The following is a 20,127-nucleotide window of genomic DNA, read 5'->3' as shown; positions in this document are numbered from 1 at the left end:
CTGTTGTCCGTGCCCAGCTTCTTATCAAGGAAGTTTCATCTACCACCATGAAATTGGTGAGGTATTTCAGGCTTACAGACATATCCTTGGTCCTCTAATGCCCCTACCCCCTAACCCACTCCCTCCTAATTCCAAAGAGCATATTTGTCCTCATCCTGCCACTATCATAAGGTCCTTGTGTAATTTCTCAACTTGTTGTTCCAACCTGAGACCACTGCGTATCGACAATTCAAATGCTGTAGCAATTCAAACTCAATGCATCCGTGGTGAACAGCTGCTCAGAATCCTGTTTCTGGTAGCAGCACGGTGACTTCCTTTGGAAAACTATCAGGTCATGTGGGTCTGACCTTGCTTCTCTTAGGGCCAATTTGTGTGGCCCATACCCTGACCACAGCAATCAGGATGTTCAGAGATGGGGGCATGAGATCCCTGGCTGAGACCTTTTCTAAACTTTGGACATGAGCTCATTTTTTGCTGGATTGCTCTGTCTGTAGAGTTTAAGTTGAGCTCTGTTGAGTGTCAGCTTGGTAATGTAAAGCATGAACCTGCCCGAGACAGAAACAGAACAGAGACAAAGATCAATACATGTCCCGTAACCACCCACAGTAGACTTTATTAAGGCCATCTAAGGGCTTCTGAAGCCCTTTCTTCGGTTGGGGGCTAGGATGGAGCTTGTGAGGGGAGATGCTCAGTGTAGTGGGGCCTGAGTTAGAGCAGGGGCTCCCTAACAGCTGAAGGCTCTCTTCCTCTCCTGTTCTTGCTGGGGCAGGTGGTCCAGAGTTTCTTATTCTTTGGAGGCCATGTGGACTTTGGAGGACTGTGTAGACCTAAATGGTCCACTACTCTGTTCTTGTAGCCAAATTATTTGTTATACCTGGACATGAGCTTGATAAAGTAGTTATTGAGAGCAATGCTAGTCACACTATCAAAGGTAGAATGGATGTTGCTGTTAAAGTCTCAAGAGGCAATGGTCCCTATATAAGCCCAGGATGCCCATTAGGGGGCCCTCCAATGCCTGCCTCATCACCTTCTTATATATGTATATCCTTATGTATGTATTTCCTTTTGAGACAGGGTCTCCCTATGTAGTCTGGCTGTCCAGGAACTCACTACATAGACAAAACCGGCCTTGAATGCACGGAGATCCAATCTACTTCCCAAGTGCTGGTTTTAAAGGCATATGCCACCACACCTGGCCACCACCTCTTGGTGTCTCCCAAATGGCAGTTTTCTCCAGGCACCATGTCAAATCCAGGATGCACAGTGGAAGTAGGACCAGAGAAGGTCATGTTAGCGAGCTTCCTGTTCAGCTCAGGGATGACCTTTGCTCACAGCTTCGGCTGTAGCAGGAATGAAGGGATGTTTTGGGTAGCCCATGGCCATCACAGCACAGCTTTCTGGGGGTGTGGCATCCAAGGTCTTCTAGTGGACAGTGGTCATAAATCCCTTGATGGATAACCTTGGCCTGGGGCTTGCTAAGCAGATTGTGGTAAGGAGGCATTGATGACACACTTGAATGAGCTGATGATGTGCCTCTCCTGGTTCACACCCTGTCACAGACAGAAAGAACAGAGGTGATGGCTGTATGGGCCCATCCTTCTGTCACTCCACCTTTCTTCAAGACAGTGAAGACACCTGTAGACTCCACAGCATACTTGGCACCAGCATCCGCCCGGCTGGAGAGATCTAATTCCTGGAAGATTAAAAACAAATTTCCGGGCTGGAGAGATGGCTCAGTGGTTAAGAGCTATGACTGCTCTTCCAAAGGTCATGAATTCATTTTTTTTAAATTTATTTATTTATTTTATGTATATGACTACACTGCAGCTGTACAGATGGTTGTGGGCCATCGTGTGGTTGCTGGGAATTGAATTCAAGACCTCTGCTCACTCGGGCCTTGTTTGCTAAGTACACTGTAGTTGTCTTCAGATACGCCAGAAGAGGGCGTCAGATCTCATTACAGATGGTTATGAGCCATCACTTGGTTGCTGGTATTTGAACTCAGGACCTTCAGAAGAGCAATCAGTGCTCTTTTTTTTTTTTTTTTCCAAGACAGGGTTTCTCTGTATAGCCCTGGCTGTCCTGGAACTCACTCTGTAGACTAGGCTGGCCTCGAACTCAGAAATCCACCTGCCTCTGCCTCCCAAGTGCTGGGATTAAAGGCATGAGCCACCACTGCCCGGCTGTAATCAGTGCTCTTAACCACTGAGCCATTGCACCAGCCCCCAGGTCATGAGTTCAAATCCCATCAACCACATGGTGGCTCACAACCATCCGTAATGAGATCTGACGCCCTCTTCTGGAGTGTCTGAAGACAGCTACAGTGTACTTACTTATAATAAGTAAATAAATCCTTAAAAAAAAAAAAGACAAATTTCCTACTTGTATCCCAGACTGTACTGTGGAACTTGCCATGGGTATCATACTGGAACATGTAGACCACGTAGTTGAGATCAATGAAGGGGTCATTGATGTCATCAATGTCTCCTGTACTAGAGTTGGAGGCAGCCTTGGTGACCTCAGGCCACATAACCAAATCCACTTCATTCTAACATTTACTATCATGTCTCAGGTATTAGACTGTCACTTCTTGGAGGAGATGTGGCTGTTTCTGGAACTAGGTGGAGCAGAAAACCTATATTCTTGTTACAAGAATGAATGCATTTATTCTTTTATTTAAGCTTAATTTAAGTGGGTTCTGCCACTTTCAAAACAAATAATCTTGATTTTTAGTCTCCGCAGAGTTTTGTGCATAAAGAGAGATGGCCTCTAAGGGTGGTCTGTAGCTGGTCTGCAGTGCTTCCCATCCCCATTACATTTACACTCAATTTCGTGTATATAGACAGGTTCTACGCTACTCCACACCCCATCCGATAGGCCCTGCATCAAAACTGTCCACCTTCACCTTGCCATGATCATCTGACTCCTTGCCTCAGGGTGTTTACGCTGGTGTCAGAATGGCTGCCTCTTTGAAGGTCTTTATCTTGTTCGCAATTTTGCCCCAGCTCCTGAGATTACCTATCTCAGTGAACCGCACCATCAGCTAGCAAGCTGCCTCAGGGAGTATCTGAGTCAGACTAAAGGATTGTTTTTTCTAATCTTTCATAGCTATTTAGACACCAGGACCTTTAGTATGATTCTACCCAATTAGCCACACTTTAGCACAGGGCTTATCTTTCACCTGGCTTTATGTGATAGCTCCCAAGGCCCTTCTTGGACTTGGTCTTTCAACACCTCCTCTGCCTTTGTGTATAACATCACCTTGCATATGAAAGGATTGATATTTATGGATAGCAGGTGCTAGGTTCTGTGCTAGCAGCTTGTGTACAAGTCTCATTCAGTCTGCAATAACTTTATCTTGCAGATGTAGACATTGAAGGTTAAATAATTTACTCAGAGTTACAAATCTGGTTGGCTGGGAAAATAGAACTTGGCTTCAGGTCTTTCTGACTCTAATTATCCAGGTTTTTTCTTCCCTGCAATCCTATTATATACTATTTCATCGGTTTATTGTGAGCTAGACCCTATCTCAAAAAACAAATGGGGAAAAAGGAAGAATCCAAAGAATCTTAGGCTAGGTCCCTAATTTGGCCCCTAGCTATCTAAGTGATCACTTCCACCTCCCTTCTGGCCTACCTGCCATTTCTCTGCTTTGTAGAGAGAAGAATCTAAGCAAACCGAGTCTTGTTTTTTAAACTGTCCTGTACCAGTGTCCTCCCAGAATAGTCATTTGACAAATGAGGATTGCATGAAAGAATGGTCCCACATTCTTTTTTCTTTTGGGGACAGTTTCTCTCTCTATAGCCCTGGCAGGCCTGGATTTGCTGTGTAGAACAGGCTAGCCTTGCCTCCTGTGTGCTGGGATTTTTGTATGTACACAGCACCACACCCAGCAAGACCTGCATTTCTGCAGTTCTTTCCCACAGCTTTCTTCCTAGCTTCAGGGAGACAGTGCAAGGGCGTGCTGTAGGACTTTCTTCCACTGTTGCCTGCTCCACTCTTCTTTAGCCTGCTCCTCAATCCCCAGCCTGCTCCCCAACCCTGGTTGGCTTCCCCAGCAACTTCAGCCTGCGCCACCAGCTGGCACTGTGTCCAAGCAGTGCCACCAGGGGGCAGGGTGTGACCAGCTGTGTACTGCTCCGTGGTTTGTTTTGTTTGCTTTTCTCCTTCTTAGGGACAATCATGCCTCTAATCAATCCCCTGGATGTCTTGCAGATTTGCTAGAGTTGAGAACAGTCCCAGTTTATCTAAGAGAGACACTTGAAAACACAGCAGTAGCCGGATATGGTGGTGCACGCCTTTAATCCTAGGACTGCTGACTTAGAGGTAGGCAGATCTCTGTGAGTTCAAGGCCAGCATGGTCTGCAGAGTTCCAGGACAGCTGAGGCTACACAGAGAAACCCTGTTTTGAAAACCTTCCCATCACCCCACCCAGAGAGAAAGAGAGAGAGAGAGAAACAGAGAGACAGAGAGAGACAGAGAGAGGAAAAGAGAAAAAGGAAAATGAACCATCACTTAGCAAGTATTCAAGTTCCATATACATTTGCATTTTTCTTGCACATGCATATCTATGATAAAATTTGATATATAAATATTTATATAAGGGATTGATAATAAGGCAATCAGGAATTGGGATGATGGTCAAAGTTCCAAGCAAACATGAGAAACTGAATTTGGATCCCCAGCACCCAGGTAAAAGCTGGGCTTGGTGGCAGACATCTTTAATCCCAGTTCTGACAGGCAGGGGCATGAAGCTTCTCTGGTCACTGGCCGGTAGGTCTAGCCAGTTTATGAATTCCAGGTTCAGTGAGAGACCCTTTCTCAAAGAATAAGGTGGAGAGCAATAGAGGAAGACTCCTATGCTGATCTCTGGACTTACTTACATGCATATGCGCGTGCACGTGCACACACACACACACATGCACACGCGCACAGGAATTCAAATCTGGGCTGGGTGGCACATGACTGTGGTCTGAGTGCTGAGGAGACAGAGACAGGGGGCTCTCTGGAGCTTGCTGGAGAGTCAGTCTAAATGAATTTGTAAGTCCCAGGTTCAGGGAGAGACCTTGTCTTAAAATATAAGGTGAGCAATTAGGTAAAACATTGAACACTGATCTCTTGCCTCATGTGTGTACATGAAGGTATGTACCTAAATATACACATGTACACATGTGGATGTGTATATACATATACTGCATACACCCACTGAAATAAATAGGTTAAAAATAATAAGAGAGAGCCAGGCCTTATTTAGGAATTTTACATCATGCACCCCGATCACATGCACCTCCCAGTTCTCCCATGTCTATCCCTTACCCCTGTGTCCTTCCCCCCCAAAAGAGAGGAAACAAAAAACCAAAAAGAAAAAAACATGTCCAGCTTGTGTTGCTCATATACTCACTGGAGCATGGTCAAGCTCCCTGTGGCCAGCCCCCTAAAGAAAACCGAGTCCTTCCCCACCTGCACCCCCACCAGAAGCCATCCATTGTGGAGAACTACACTTCAGCATTCTTACCAAAATTTTTATTTATTATTCTCTCATAAATTACAACCTGACCACAGTTCCCATCCTTCCTTTCCTCTCAGCACCGCACCCCCCCATCCATTCCTCCATTTCCCTTCAGAAATGGGCGGCCTCCAGTGATATCAACCAAACAGGATATATCAAGTTGCACTAAGGCTAGGCACCTCCCCTCATATGAAGGCTGGATGAGGCAACCCAGAGGAAGGAAAACAGTCCCAAAATCAGGCAGAAGAGTCAGGGACAGCTCTCGCTCCCACTGTTAGGAGTCTAACAAGAAGGCCAAGCTATACAACCATAACATGCAGAGGGCCTAGGTCAGACCCACACAGCTTCTCTGGCTGTGGGTTCAGTCTCTGTGTCCCCTTTGAGTTCAGTTAGTTGGTTCTGTGGGTTTTCTTGTGGTATCCTTGGCCACTCTGGTTCCTACAGTCCTTCCCCCTCTCCCAGAGTTTTTGCCAAGCTCTGCTTGGCTGCTTTTTGATGGCTTTCTTTTTAGGCCGTTACTTTTAGTGGGGGTTGTGGGGTATGGGTTGTCACAAAAGCCTTCTGTGTCCCTCTTTCTTTTTTTTTTTTTTTTTTTTTTTTTTTTTTTTTTTTTTTTTTTTTTTTGGTTTTTCGAGACAGGGTTTCTCTGTGTAGCCCTGGCTGTCCTGGAACTCACTCTGTAGACCAGGCTGGCCTCGAACTCAGAAATCCACCTGCCTCTGCCTCCCAAGTGCTGGGATTAAAGGCGTGCGCCACCACCGCCCGGCTTCTGTGTCCCTCTTTCTTAACTGTGTGTCATACGACTGCAAAATACTTTCTTGCCCTTCATAGTCAGCGGGAGCACAGATCCTGTGCCTCGACCCGATTCCTGGCAATAACATGGACCTGGCAATAGCTGGGCGTCCATAGGATCTCCAGCATCAGCACCTGGACTCTGGTGGCATCGTGGACCACGGACATCAACACAGCCCTCTGCCAAAGCACCAACCATGAACACCAACATGGCCTCAAGTGGCAACACAGCCCACAGACAATGACATGGCTTCAGGCAAGGCACAGACCATGGACATCTGCAATGGCCTTAGGAGGTAACATGGACTATAGATATCAACATGGCTCCCAGCAACATCAGGACCACAGACCCAAACATGGCCCTTGGTAGCAGCATGGATCACAGACATACACGGCACTCAGACTTCATCACGGCCTGGGGCAGCAGTACAGATCACTGATACCAGCATGGCCTCTGGGGGAAGTTAGGATCATGGAGTTCCAATCCAGGAAATAACCATTCTCCATCACAGACATCCTGTCACTGTTCAGAGCCAGGGCCCTGAGTCTGTGCAAGCTCCAGGCTGCTGCATACTACGCACTGCTAACTCTACTGGGCAATGACGTTCCTCCATCAACCTCAGCCTTTTCTCACACCTGTCACAGCTGTCTTGTCTCTAGTTCCTCCATCTTTCCTGCCTCTCCATCATACATATTCGTTCATCATGGTCGTATCGGAAGCTGCATTGTGTCACACGGTACACTTTTTTCCAAACAGCTTTATATGCAAATATTCATTGTAATGAGTCATTGGTCTGGTTTAAGGTTTCTGGTTTCTGGCACACCATCAATACTGGACCATCCTCTTGGATTGTCCTATTATTGCATAGAGTCATGGAGGTCTCGCAGCTCCGGTTCTGCAGGTCAGCTTCTTCACTTGCTCCAGCAGCTTGTGGTTGGAGTCAGTGTTGGGCTGAATTGACCCAAAGCACAGGATCAGGGCTGGATGATAGTTGAGTTGGTCAGCCCAGGCCTCAGGTAGACGACAGGACCTACCTATGGCACGTGCCTTTAATCTTAGCACTAGTGAGGCAGAGGCAGAAGCAGGCTGGTCTCTGTGAGTTCTAGGCCAACATGATCTACATAGTGAGTTCTCAAACAAACAAACAAACAAATATATAAATAGAATAATAAGAGAATAATTATGACAGCATACCATGATGGAAGCTGTTTTCTTTTATTGGATGGAACAATGTGTCTTTTATTCTTGAGGCAAGGTCCCTATGTGTCACTGGTTGGCCTAGAACTCACTATGTAGACAAGGTTGGTCTCAAATGTACAGAGATCTGTCTGCCTCTGCCTTTCTAGTGCTGGGATTAATGGCATGTGTCACCATGCCTAGACTTCTAGTCTCTTTCAGAGTCTTATTGTAGCCTTCTTTCTATGGTGTGGGATGAAATATGACATAGGGCTAGGCTACCGTTGATCTGATGACGTCTTCATCATGACTCTTATACTTTTTGGCTATTAGTAAATAAAATAAATGTTAAATAAACACAAGTAATATGATAGTAGAGCAGTCTGCCTGCTAACTGATGGCTACCAACCGGCCTACCTGGGAGGCACTTAACTCAGTTCATTAACTCAGAGGTTTTAGTCCATCATGACCAACTGTTGCTTCTGGGTCCAAAGTGAGACAGATCACCATGGTGACTGCAGCATGTGGAGATGAAGGAGGCTCACCTTACAGCAGATAGAAAACAGAAAGTAAGAAATTCAGGAAGGGTCTGAAAGAACCCCAGAACTGGGGAGATCCTTACTCAAGTCTCGGGACGACGCGACCACCCAATGACTCACGAGAGACCGAACTTTCTGCAATCACATGAGGTTTATTGGGGATAGGCCGGTACCGGGGTTGATCTCGTGACCTTGCCAGTCAGAGGAGTTTGACCCCGGGGTCGATCTCGTGACCATGCTGGCCAGTGGAGTTCGATGCCGAACACAAGAAGTGTGGGGTATTTAAAAGGGAAACCCACAAGCTGGGTGCAGGGAGAGGGTTACCAAGGAAACATGACAAAAACAGTGGAAAATTTCAGAGGGACCCAAGGTATTCAGTTAGGGAGGGGAACATATTCATTCTAGGAATGTAATCTTCATCTACCGGTTGACAGGGTGGAGAGTCTCATAAACCAGTAGACCTTCATTCTTAGTTCCGCCCTCATTGTGGATCATTCAGGAGGGGCAGGTATCAGGAACCAGGGCCTTGAGGCTCTGAGTTCCTGAAACTGGCTCTTTTATATTTCTGGCTTGTTATATCTCTACTAGTACATTACTTTTCGTTAACATGGTTTTTCCCAAATTTCTAAGTCTCCCAGTCTTTAAGATATATCCCCAAGGACACAGCCATAAAGGCATACTTCTTCTAATGAGGCTCCATCTCCTCCTTTCACAACCTCCCAATAATGCTGTTGGATTAGGAATCCACCAAGTAATCAATCCATTGATTAGATCAGAACTCTCAGATTCCAACCATTCCCCCAAATCTGACAGCAACAACCCTCCTTTCCCCCAACACACAAACCCAGGGGGCACTTTGTATTCAAATGAGAACAGTACAGTATCAAAGTTATGAATTTTCTGAGCTTGGAGGTTCATGCCTGTAATCCTGGCACCCAGAAACTGAGGCAGGAGATTACCCTAAATTGGAGGCTAGCCTGGGATACTGAGTGAGGCTTTGCCTCAAAAACAAATGGGCGAACAACTCAGAAAACTAACTTAATATTTTTCGGCCACATTTGGCCAGAGAGTTGGAAACAGGGCAGGGGCAACTGGTTAAAAAGGACTTGCTGTACCTACTTAAGCCAAAGAGAGGTGTAGATAAGGGACCTTCTGTACATACTTAAGGACACTCCATTGGCAAATGCAATGTGTCTTCCCTGGGCAATGTGTCCAGTGGCTAGTTCTTATAAGGATGAGGTAGCTTGGCTCCTTGCTTCAATTTGGGATAACTCTACAGGTCTGTTGCAACACTTCAGCCCCCCTGTGGGTCACATTGATTGCACCTGCACCATAATTCAACTTTTCCCTCTCTCTAGCTCTTTCTCTCACTCCCCCTGAAAGTCTTTCCCAATAAACCACTTGTACCCAAGTGGGGACAGGCAGAGGCTGGGGGCTACATGTTTATCTGCAGAGCCCCTGGCAGACAACCCGGTGTGAGGGGAGGACTAGATGGCCCTTGTGGAGTGTCGGTGGCCAAAAGCTGCCTCTCCCCATACCACAGGGCTTCAGTGTAGATATCAGTTTTCAATATTCCCCACACTCCTTGGATATGTCTAAGTGTTGGTTCTAACTCTGAGCCCACTCTGCTGCCCTGCACACACAAAAAAAGGTAAATCTCCTCATGAACCAATGTGACCCTAACCTTGTTATCACTGGCAAACCTGTAGAGCCTCCTCATTGCCTTTTCTTTTTTGTAAAGATTTATTTATTTTATGTGTATGAGTACACTATAGCTGTCTTCAGACACACCAGAAGAGGGCACCAGATCCCATTACAGATGGTTGTGAGCCACCATGTGGTTGCTGGGAATTGAACTCAGGACCTCTGGAAGAGTAGTCAGTGCTCTTAACCCCTGAGTCACCTCTCCAGCCCTTCTCTTTGCTTTTTAAAGAAAGCTCAAATCTTTGAAGTGCCCACCAGGCTCTCCCTCATCCCTCCTGACCCGTTGACCTGTTGTCATTTTGTTCACCTTATAAACTTTCTTCCTTCTGGCCATGTTGGCCTTCAGGTTTGTGATTCTGCCTCCCAGTCTGTTTGCTTCAGAGCTTTACATACATCAGCTCTGCAGCCTGGAATCTCCACCCACTTCCCATATTCAGGTTCAGTTATTTGACCAGTCTTAGTTTAATGTGACTCCCTTAGGCAACCTGTCCCTTCCTCTGAAGTAAGTAGAATAAGTAGAATAAGGTAGAAGAGACCACTGATTGGGCATTGATTTATTGATTGATTTAGTTACAGCACTTGCTGGAACAGAAAGACCTGGAGAAACAGCTGAGGCATCGGGCCATTGCCTGTAACAATCCACTGAATGCCATGCATGCTTCTGCAAAACCTTGCTTGCTCTCACCTTGTGGTTTTAGGGTATAAATTGAGAATACAGACCAGGGATTGAAGCCTTTCAGGAGCTTCAGTCCACCAGGGACAACGCCTCTCTTCCACATGGGTGTTGGGATGACTATTCCAGAAAGATGCCCACAACAACTTCTATCCGGTTACATCTTCACGGCACCTGAGAGAGAGACGGCTCACCAAGTTAAGGCTTGGGCCACTAAGACTAATATATAACCTGTGTTTAATTACTGGGGCCATCATAATAGAAGGAGAGAATTGTCTGAAATTTGTTCTTTTATCTACTCTGTGTCTCTAAATAAATAAGTAAGCAAATAGGCATATATTACATCTCCATGAAATAAAATCTTGTAGCATCCTGCCCTTCTTTATAGCATCCCAATAAGAAGGGTTTGTTATACCTGGAGTCAGAGGATTGCTTATGCACAGAAGTTTCAGGAAAGCCCAGGTAATATAGTCAGATATTTCTCAATTTCAAAATAAAATGTGTGTGAATGATTTTTTTAATTTTATTTTTATTTTATGTGTTAGGATGTTTTGACTGCATATTTATGTGCAGTTCCTGCAAAGGCCAGAAGAGGGCACTAAACCCTCTAGAACTGGAGTTACAAGTGGTTGTGAGCTGGATTCTGAGAATTGAACCTGGGTCCTATGAAAGAGTAGCCAGTGCTCTTAACTGCTGAGCCATCTCTCCAGACCGTGTGTAATTTTTTTTTTTTTAATGTAGGAGTATCTTTGTGCCTGGGACAAGAGTACAATAGTACTCCACAAACTTTGTGTTTAAATATGTGAAATGAATAATTCATCCAGGCCAAGTGATATGAACCTTTAATCCCAGCTACTTGGGTGGCCAACTAAAAAGATCCAAAGTTCAAGGCCAGCCCGTGGAATTTAGTGAAACCTTGCCCTTTCACCCCATGCCTCCCCCCAAAAGAGCTCAGTGGTAGAGTGCTTTCCTATCACGTACTAACATTTTTAATATCTCCCATTTAAAAAATATAGATCATGGGCTGGAGAGATGGCTCAGTGGGTAAAAGCACCGATTACTCTTCCGAAGGTCCTGAGTTCAAATCCCAGCAACCACATGGTGGATCACAACCACCCGTAATGAGATCTGCCCTCTTCTGGTGTGTCTGAAGACAGGTACAGTGTACTTATTTATAATAATAAATAAATCTTTGAGTCAGAGCAAGCAGGGTTGACTGGAGTGAGCAGAGGTCCTAAAATTCAATTCCCAACAACCACATGAAGGCTCACAACCATCTGTATAGCTACTGTATTTCATATACATAAAATAAATGGATAAATCTTAAAAAAAAGAAAAACCAAAAAAAAAAAACCAAAACAATTCCTAGCAACCACACGGTGGCTTACAACCATATGTAATGGGATCTGATACCCTCTTCTGGTCTCTCTAAAGAGAGCAACAGTATACTCACACACATAAAATAAATAAAAATAAATCTTTTAAAAAAATAAGTCATTTAAAGTAATAAACATTCATTTTTAATTTTTCTCTGTTTACACGTACACACTTCATAGTGGTCTAGAAGGGCTTATTCAAATTTGGTATGTACTTAGAGTCCTCAGGGCTCTTGTCCAGGATGTGGTGATGTGGGGAGAGGCAACTCCTAGACCAGGACTGCCACTCACTGTATCAGCAGTGAGGTCCAGCCATGGAAGGGAAATCCTGGGGAAAAAAGTCTATGTGATCCCTAGGAACAGGTTTGAGCTCTTTATGCAGGAAATTTCTGGATACCTCGAGTACGATTCTCAGGGACCAGGGGGTCTGGGCCAGAGAAAGGTGGATGTTTCACATCATGGGGTACATTCAGCCGTAGAAAGACTAGCATGGACCAGTGAGTGGTACCTGGCCCGAACAGGGAAGGGCTCAGCTTGCCTGAGCTTATTTGGCCCAACTCCCTGCACCCCTTAGCAGCTTAGCTCTCCCAGCTCTCCCAGCTCTCCCCTGAGTCTCCAGTAAACAAGAGGATCAGGACAGATATGACAGCTGCCTGGTGGGGCAAGTGTCTGGTTAGGTTGGAGCAGAAAGAGGCTCCACTCAGTGCTGCCAACCTTTCTCCTTTAGGGAAGTTCTAGCATCCCTTCCCTGGCTCTCCGCTGGAAAGCCACATTCCGCTGGTGTGTACGTGGGCTTCCTTGCCTTCAACACCCCTAGCTCCTTTTTGTGGCTGGTTTCTGGCCTTAAATTGTCTGCTTCTTTTAAGAAAACAAGCAACAGATCCTGGTGAAGATTTCTACTTGAATAGTGACTCTGTTTCGTAAAAAAAGAGACCTAGGCATGGGGGAGTTGTGATATCTGACCTAAGCCTTCTAATGTGTGTAGAGAAAGCTTGGATTTCAAATGTCCTCCATAGCTGGACATGGAGGTACATGCCTTTACGCCCTGCACTAGCAAGGCAGAGGTAGGTAGATCTATGAGTTAAAAGCCAGCCTGGTCTACAAATTGCGTTCCAGTACAGCCAGGGCTACACAGAGAAACCCTGTTTTGAAAACCAAACTAAACCAAACCAAACAAATGTCCTCCAAAGGCACTTGAGTTCAAAACTTGTCATTATTTGAAGGTGGTGAGATTTTCAAGAGGTGGGGCCTTGTGGGAAGTCTTCTGGTCATTGGTTTTTCCCTGAAGGAAGCAAGGGCCCTGTCCCGCTTCCCTTTTCTGTTTTTGTCTCAGTGATAAGGTGAGTCGCTTTAAATTGGGTCTGTGCCAGGACAACTTGACTCACTGCAGGCAACAAATGATGGGGCCAACTGCTCGCTGGCTAGGATCTCCAGGGCAGCAAACCAAAGCAAAGCTCTTTCCGATTAAGTGATTATTTCAGGTATTTATTGGAGCAATTGTGTGAGTGTTAGTCAGTTTTTGTTGTGGCAACAAAGTACCTGAGAACCATCTAAGGAGGAGAGACTTTTTTGGGCTAATGGTTTCAGTTTCAGTTGATAGTTGTGTGGTCCTATTGTTTTGGTCCAAAATCTCATATCATGATGGAAAATGTATAGGAAGCAAAGAGAGAAAGAGGAAGAGGGGGCAACAGGGGTGGGTGGGTGGGAGAAGAAGGTATGGAGGGACACAGACAACACACACCAATGAACTAAGGAGAAGATACACTATTCACACACATGCTTTTTTCTAGTTAGGCCAATTCATACTGACAGCCAATTCCGTATGAATACTTTAGCTGGTTAACTCATGGATAAGTTTAACACTCTGGTCTAATGATATATACTGAAATCCTAGCAGTGATGGAAAACTAATATAGGGTGGGCACACACACACACACACACACACTCACACACTCACACACATATACAACACTCACACACACACTCACACACACATACACACACACACTCACACACACACACACACACACACACACACACACACACACACACTCTGAGACTGGGGCAAATGTAGGCGTCTGTGGACCAGCGGGTCTCAAACATTAGTGTGTCAGAACTATTGGAAGGGCTTTTAAACCACAGATATCTACTATACCCTACCTACCAGTTTCTGATTCTGTGAGTTTGAGGTAAAGCAAAGGAACTTGTTTCTTCAAGTTCCCAAGGGATGATTACTTAAGACTATGGAAACCATTGTCCCAGCAGGCAGGGGATCCCCTTTAAGGTCTGGAGTTTCTTCTAGTACAGCTCCTATTTAAACAGCTTCAGGCAGGTTTAAACATCTCCTTGGCTAAGTCCTAGTATCCCTGCTCTGGCTCCTACTGGGGGTGACAGCTCTAAGAGGCGTTAGGGGATTAGGCTGAAAATGTAGGTCACACCCCAGCCGTCTGGGAATGAGAGAGAGAGGAGGAGAAGAGGGACTGAGGCACGCACAGGAAAAAGGTGAGAGGAAGCTGAGGGCTCATGAGGGCATTCACACAAGTGTGGTGGTGATTGGATTTCAGCTTCTTTTGGTCTCCAGAGGGAAGACCAGAGTTTGGGTTTCGGCTTTTTCTGGTTCTTCTCTCAAGCTTGTCTTTGGGATGGGCTATCAAGAGTGAGTTTCTTCATGGAGAAAATTGCTTATCTTTCTAATAGTGACTCTGTGAGAAATAAGACCAGTCAGGGTGAAGGTGGGGCAGGGGCTGAAAGGTGTGGATGCTTGAAGAGAAGTGGCAGCCCCAACAAGCTGGCTGAGGATGGACTGGGAAAGTGTATACAGGTGGGAGGCACAGAGTCTTAAAGGAGGGTCTTGTCCGGACCCTTACAGGCCCTAAGGTTTGAGTGACTGGGCTGAGAACTGTGTTCACACAGGGGGGTGGTGTTTGGGTCATTATGACTCTCTATATTGGAAAGCAAGCCCACACTCATAAGCAAGAGCACAGATAGGAAGCTTTTCTGGGGAAGATGTCCTTTTTCCTTCTTGGAGAACTGATAGCACCTGTCCTTCACTGTCTCGGGAGTCCCTGCCCCAGGCCAATGAGATATGCAAATAAGCCCTTTATCTCATTGGATGAGGCTTGAGGACTACAGATGATCTCAGGGAACCAGTCCTTTAAGAATGTCCTTTGGACTCTGTGCCCAAAGCCCCCTTGTTCTGAATACAGGGATGACACCAGCCCCTGCCCTATGGAGTGTCTAGTCTCCGGGGAAGCAGTGCCTTTCTGGTTCTGACAGTGACCACGTCGTCTTTGCCATTTCTAAAGTGAGTCTGTCTGGTGACCCTTGTGGGGGCTGGGCCTGTTATATAGAGTCCCTCCCCTGATCCCTGCAGTCTGCCCTCTGCTGTATCTTGCTGTATGTTATGTAGAATTCTCGCTCTTCCGCACCCTGCCCCACTCCTACTCTGGCTGCAATCCTATCAGCAAGATAAGCCATCTTTCCAGCTAACTGTTTAGCATCTCCCAGTCTCTCTGTACACCTTCATCAGTGTCCCGCCATCTCCTTTTTTTTTTTTTGCCAAGGACTAGTTCCTTCTAGCAGCCCTGTCCTCTCAGGGCTGAGTGGGTCTGCAGAGGACAACTCTCCCCTTGAACAGGGAAACCTTGTCTACTCTTCTAATGTCCTGGTCAAAGTGTGTCCTGAGGTGTGTTTGAATTAAACAGGGACTCGTGAGGCACCTGAAGTCCAAGTGCTGGGGGATATGGCTCCCTGAACTTCTCCTTCTAACATTGGGCATGTCTCTTGGCCTTGGGAACTGGCCCAGAGCTGGGACTGCCAGACTGGGAAGTGTAACCTAGTGAGATAAACTAGCCAGAGGTGAACACTCAAGGTGTTCCTTGGCTGGCAAGAGAGAGTTCCTTAGTATCGTAGATTTAGCTCACTCTGTTGAATCATAGTTTGCTCAAGGGCTTCTTGGGGTAATATACTTCTGAGCTTGTGCCTCTGCAGAAGATGGGGCTGAGAGGCAGTCTTACGAAAATTATGAGTATAGACCTCTCCTTATAGGGGACTTCTCAGAATTTGTATTTGATAGAACATTCTTTGGGGGAGTTTTCAAAGCCCACAGTGAACAGGAGGATCCGATCGCCAAGACCATCTGCTCAGACTCACTTAACACGGCAGGTTCTAAATCAAAGATGCTCTGTCTTCTCGGATTCTCTTTGGAGAGATTGGCCTCAAGAAGAGAGAGAGTGGCCACTGGTCCTGATCTTCCTAGAACCTTTCTTTTCCCATGGAAAGTCTCTTTAGAAGAGATTTGCCTATTGACTAACTCATAGAACAAATGAGTAACTGACACTCTCCTGAAGGCTTTGAGAGAGAGAGAGAGAGCAGCACAATGTCCTTATATCCTAAAATTCACAGCACACAGTGCCTTTCCATTGTCCACACACACACACACACACACACACACACACACACACACACACACACACAGCCACAGTTAATTAAGCATAAACTTTAATTGCTTGTAGATGTAACGGTGCCTCTGGAGGTGACAGAGCTTCTCAGTGTGTTCCAGCACCAGGGCTGGGAGCACAGTGTGTCCCAGCACCAGGGTTGAGAGCACTACCACATTGCTGTTGTTTTTCATGGATCCCAGAGGCACCAGAAGGTTCTGTCAACACACCAAAGGCTGTGTTGTCATTTTGTCCTTCAGACCTGCAGATTTTTGTTGCCTGTCAGGAGCTGCCTGGAAGTAGCTGTTCAGGGAAGTGGGGTTGCATCTTTACTTCGGAATCTCAGAGCTCTAGTTTCAGGGCACTTGGGTCCCAGGGGTGGGGTGGGGTGTTATAGTGAAAGGGATGGGAAGGGATGTCAGGCAGCCCCTAAGTGTTCCACATCTTCTCTCTTTCTTGCAGGAACACCTCTTTCTGTTCAATCCCAGAATGGCTTTCCCTCCTAGTCCCTTGGCTATGGAATATGTTAATGACTTTGACTTGATGAAGTTTGAAATAAAGCGGGAGCCTTCTGAGGGCCGATCTGGAGTCCCCACAGCCTCATTGGGCTCCACACCATACAGCTCAGTGCCTCCTTCACCCACCTTCAGTGAGCCAGGCGTGGTGGGCAGTGCAGAGGCCCCTAGGCCAGGCCTGGAGGAGCTCTATTGGCTGGCCACCCTGCAGCAGCAGCTGGGGGCTGATGAGGTTCTGGGGCTGAGTCCTGATGAAGCTGTGGAGCTGCTGCAGAACCAGGGCCCAGTCTCTGCAGAAGGGCCTCATGGCTACTATTCAGGGAGCCCAGGAGAGACAGGAGCCCAGCATGTCCAGGTGAGTGACCGGGTTAGTCTGAGGGGAGGAAGACCTAAGTAAGGAAGGAGGCCAGTCAAAAGAGGAAGGATAATTCCTGGAGAGAATTATGGACTAGAAAGAGACAGAACAAAGTCCTTGAGAAAAACCAGAGAAACTAGATCATTTAAAAAAAAAATGGTAGGAAATGGTTGAATCATGGAGGACAGAGAGACAAGATTAGGAGAGTGGAGAGTTGTGGGTTCACGACTTTGATCCCAGCATTTGGGAGGCTGGCGCAGGAAGGTTTCTGTGAGTTCAGAGCCCCACCACCGCCCGGCTCAATCACTCTTTTAACAGAAATAGAAAAAATAATATATTTTTTTAAAGGTTTCACTGATTCTGCTTAGTACAGTGTTCCCGGCCAGCCTCGACTATTTTTTGACTTCGAGACCAGGTCAAAAAATAAACCCAAACAAAACAAGATTCGAAGTGGCTTCGGAGGGAAAAGGGTTTAGAACTTAAGAGAGCAGTGGTGATGGGGGATGAGCGACTATATAGAAGCAAATAGATAAACGATGTGTGGAATCTAACTGGGTAAAGACTGTGGTTGAGGTTGGCTTTTTCAAGGCTCTGTGTTTTCCCCAGCGCCTAACCGTCTCAGATAGGATTGGGACTCATCCTATTAATTATAGACACAGATGGGGGTGTTGAGGGCTTTAGGATGTAATCCAAATCCTTGAGGGTCACCGGGTTGTGGTGTTCAGGACAAGGAAACGTGTCGTGTGTGGTGAGGGCGGGGTCTGTCTAGGTGCGGGTACTCCGGGACACTGCAGACAAGGAGGGTACGCAGCGTCCAGAGGCACGATTGGTTCGCCAGAGAGGGGAGGGGCGGAGCCCACATTGCGACACTTGCAGAAGGACCAAGGGGCATGGGCGCCTTAGGGATGGAGGATGGAGGATGGAGGATGGAGGATGGGGGAGTCAGCGTTGGCCCATGGTCCAGGTGTGATAGAATCTGGGGTGGGGTCTGAAGGAAGAGCACGGTACAGCAGGTGGCGGTGGAGCCTGGAGGGCTTTCTTAAGGGCTCCCGGACTGGCATGGGGACCCGAGTGTCTAGCCGGGTGACACCCGCACCAATCGGGTCTCTGCACTCTTTCTCCGCAGCTGCCCGAGAGATTTTCGGACGCCGCGCTGGTCTCGATGTCTGTGCGCGAGTTGAACCGGCAGCTACGAGGCTGCGGGCGCGACGAGGCTCTGCGGCTGAAGCAGAGGCGCCGCACGCTCAAGAACCGCGGCTACGCGCAGGCTTGTCGCTCCAAGCGGCTGCAGCAGCGGCGCGGGCTGGAGGCAGAGCGTGCCCGCCTGGCCGCCCAGCTGGATGCCCTGCGGGCCGAGGTGGCCCGCCTAGCTCGCGAGCGCGACCTCTACAAGGCCCGCTGTGACCGGCTGACCTCCGGGGGCCCTGGGTCCGACGACCACACACACCTCTTCCTCTGAGCATCTAGGGCAGGGGGTGTGGCGGTTTGGAGGTGGCTGGGTAGATGGCGCTATACAGGAGAGGGAGTACCACTAACCAAATCGCTTCCCGTGGTCCCGTATGTCCATACAAATATCCCCAAACTTCTGACCCTCGTGGCATGCCAGAGGTTAGATGCTGGCCCTTTGCTGGAGATGAGTCCCTTTCCCTTTTGCAGGTCACGACTCTTCATGATTTAGTAGGGCGCTGAATTCTGTAGGGGCTAGTGCCTGTTCTGAGGGTGGAGGTGTGGAGGATGGGCAGGTGGCATGCTGAATGGGAGGAGGAGGAGCAGGAAGAAGAGGAGGAGGAGGAGGAGGAGGAGGAGGAGGAGGAGGAGGAGGAGGAGGAGGGGTGTAGCTCCCCTCTCGGTATAGTTCTTAATTCAAGGTTTTCAATCGGTAGTGCATTAATGCTGTAATTAACAATGAAGCTCGGGCAGCGGTGGCACACACCTTTAATCCCAGCATTTGGGAGGTAGAGGCAGGTGGATTTCTGAGTTCGAAGCCAGCCTGGTCTACAGAGTGAGTTCCAGGACTGCCAGGGCTATACAGAGAAACCCTGTCTCGAAAACAAACAAACAAACAAACAAAAACAAGAACAAGAACAACAAAAAAACCCCAAACAATGAAGCTGGATTTTCACCAAATCTCTGGAGTCCCCAGTTTAGGACTACTGGATTGTCAAGATTTCAATTCCCCTAAACAAACCGTAATAGGTCAACTCGAAATGCTTTTCTCTGCTCAATTCAGTGGCCTTTAGCAGTGCAGTGGCACAAGTGTCCTGGATGGGAGCCTGGCATCCTGGGCACTAGTCTCAACTGTGTCACCTTAAGCAAAGCAATTGCCATAAAGTTTCTCTCATTTGGACTGGATGACTTCCGACACTGTTTTAGTTTTGGCAGGTCTAATGGTCTCCTCAGGAGGGCCCGAGAGACTATACCAAAGGGACATCCTGTTCTGTCTCAGTTTCCAGGCTGTAGCTTAGGCAATAGATACAGGCATGCCTGCTTGGGAGCTCTCTCTGGCACTGCCTCTAAGTGGCCCCCTCTAGGCTTCTTTGGTCTCCAAACGGCAGAAAGTGCAGACCTCACAGGATAACTGGGAGCTGAGAGACTGTGGCTTTTGTGAATTAAACCTGAAGTCCAAGAAAACCTAATGTTATTGGCTAAGTGTTCTTGCAATTTAAAAAGAGGTAATTCTATATCACTGTTTTGGAGAACTATTTTGTGTGTTTGCTGTGTGAGAGAGAGACAGGGAATGAGGGAGGGGGAAGAAGGGGGAGAAGGTTTTTGTTTTTGTTTTTGTTTTTTGTTTTTTTTTGAGGAAGGGTCTGCTGTTATAGCTCAGTGGTAGATTGCTTTCCTAATCTGGAGCTGAGCAGTGCACATCTCAGTTCTAGAAGGCCAATGAAAGTGGATTGGAGGAGGTGGAGGAATGGTCCAGATGGAGCCTTACCACCCACCTCCACCATTACCACAACCAAAACCCAGGAGCAGCAGTGGCCCTAGCTAGGCCTGTCTGTAGCTGTCCTCCAGGTCTCACAGTTGCCATGGTAACCCAGCCCTCCA

At 47.2% G+C, this 20,127-nt stretch overlaps 1 protein-coding gene across 2 annotated transcripts; it reads left to right on the top strand.

The window, feature by feature from the left end:
• The first annotated feature begins 16,698 nt into the window (after positions 1–16,698).
• On the top strand, positions 16,699–18,838 carry Nrl (neural retina leucine zipper). 2 transcript variants are annotated; one of them, XM_031362045.1, is made up of 3 exons: positions 16,699–16,757; positions 17,523–17,529; positions 18,206–18,838. In XM_031362045.1, exons 1-3 carry the CDS (start codon positions 16,699–16,701, stop codon positions 18,536–18,538), a joined length of 399 nt encoding a protein of 132 aa, XP_031217905.1. In that variant the 3' UTR covers positions 18,539–18,838. The 2 variants fall into 2 exon arrangements, with proteins under 2 accessions (XP_031217905.1, XP_031217904.1); XM_031362044.1 differs by lacking the exon at positions 17,523–17,529 and having other exon boundaries at positions 16,699–17,079.
• Positions 18,839–20,127: the final 1,289 nt, after the last annotated feature.

The sequence above is a fragment of the Mastomys coucha genome, unplaced genomic scaffold (genome assembly GCF_008632895.1).
Source record: "Mastomys coucha isolate ucsf_1 unplaced genomic scaffold, UCSF_Mcou_1 pScaffold9, whole genome shotgun sequence".
NCBI lineage: Eukaryota > Metazoa > Chordata > Mammalia > Rodentia > Muridae > Mastomys > Mastomys coucha.
Note: the sequence above shows the minus strand (reverse complement) of the source record. Positions and strands in the feature narration are given on the sequence as shown.

Bases quoted from the DNA above. Each gene is read 5' to 3' on its own strand.
- Nrl (XM_031362044.1), top strand. From the start codon at position 16,699: ATGGCTTTCCCTCCTAGTCCCTTGGCTATGGAATATGTTAATGACTTT. The intron at 17,080-18,205 runs GTGAGTGACCGG...CTTTCTCCGCAG, and splicing joins CAGGAGCCCAGCATGTCCAG to CTGCCCGAGAGATTTTCGGA.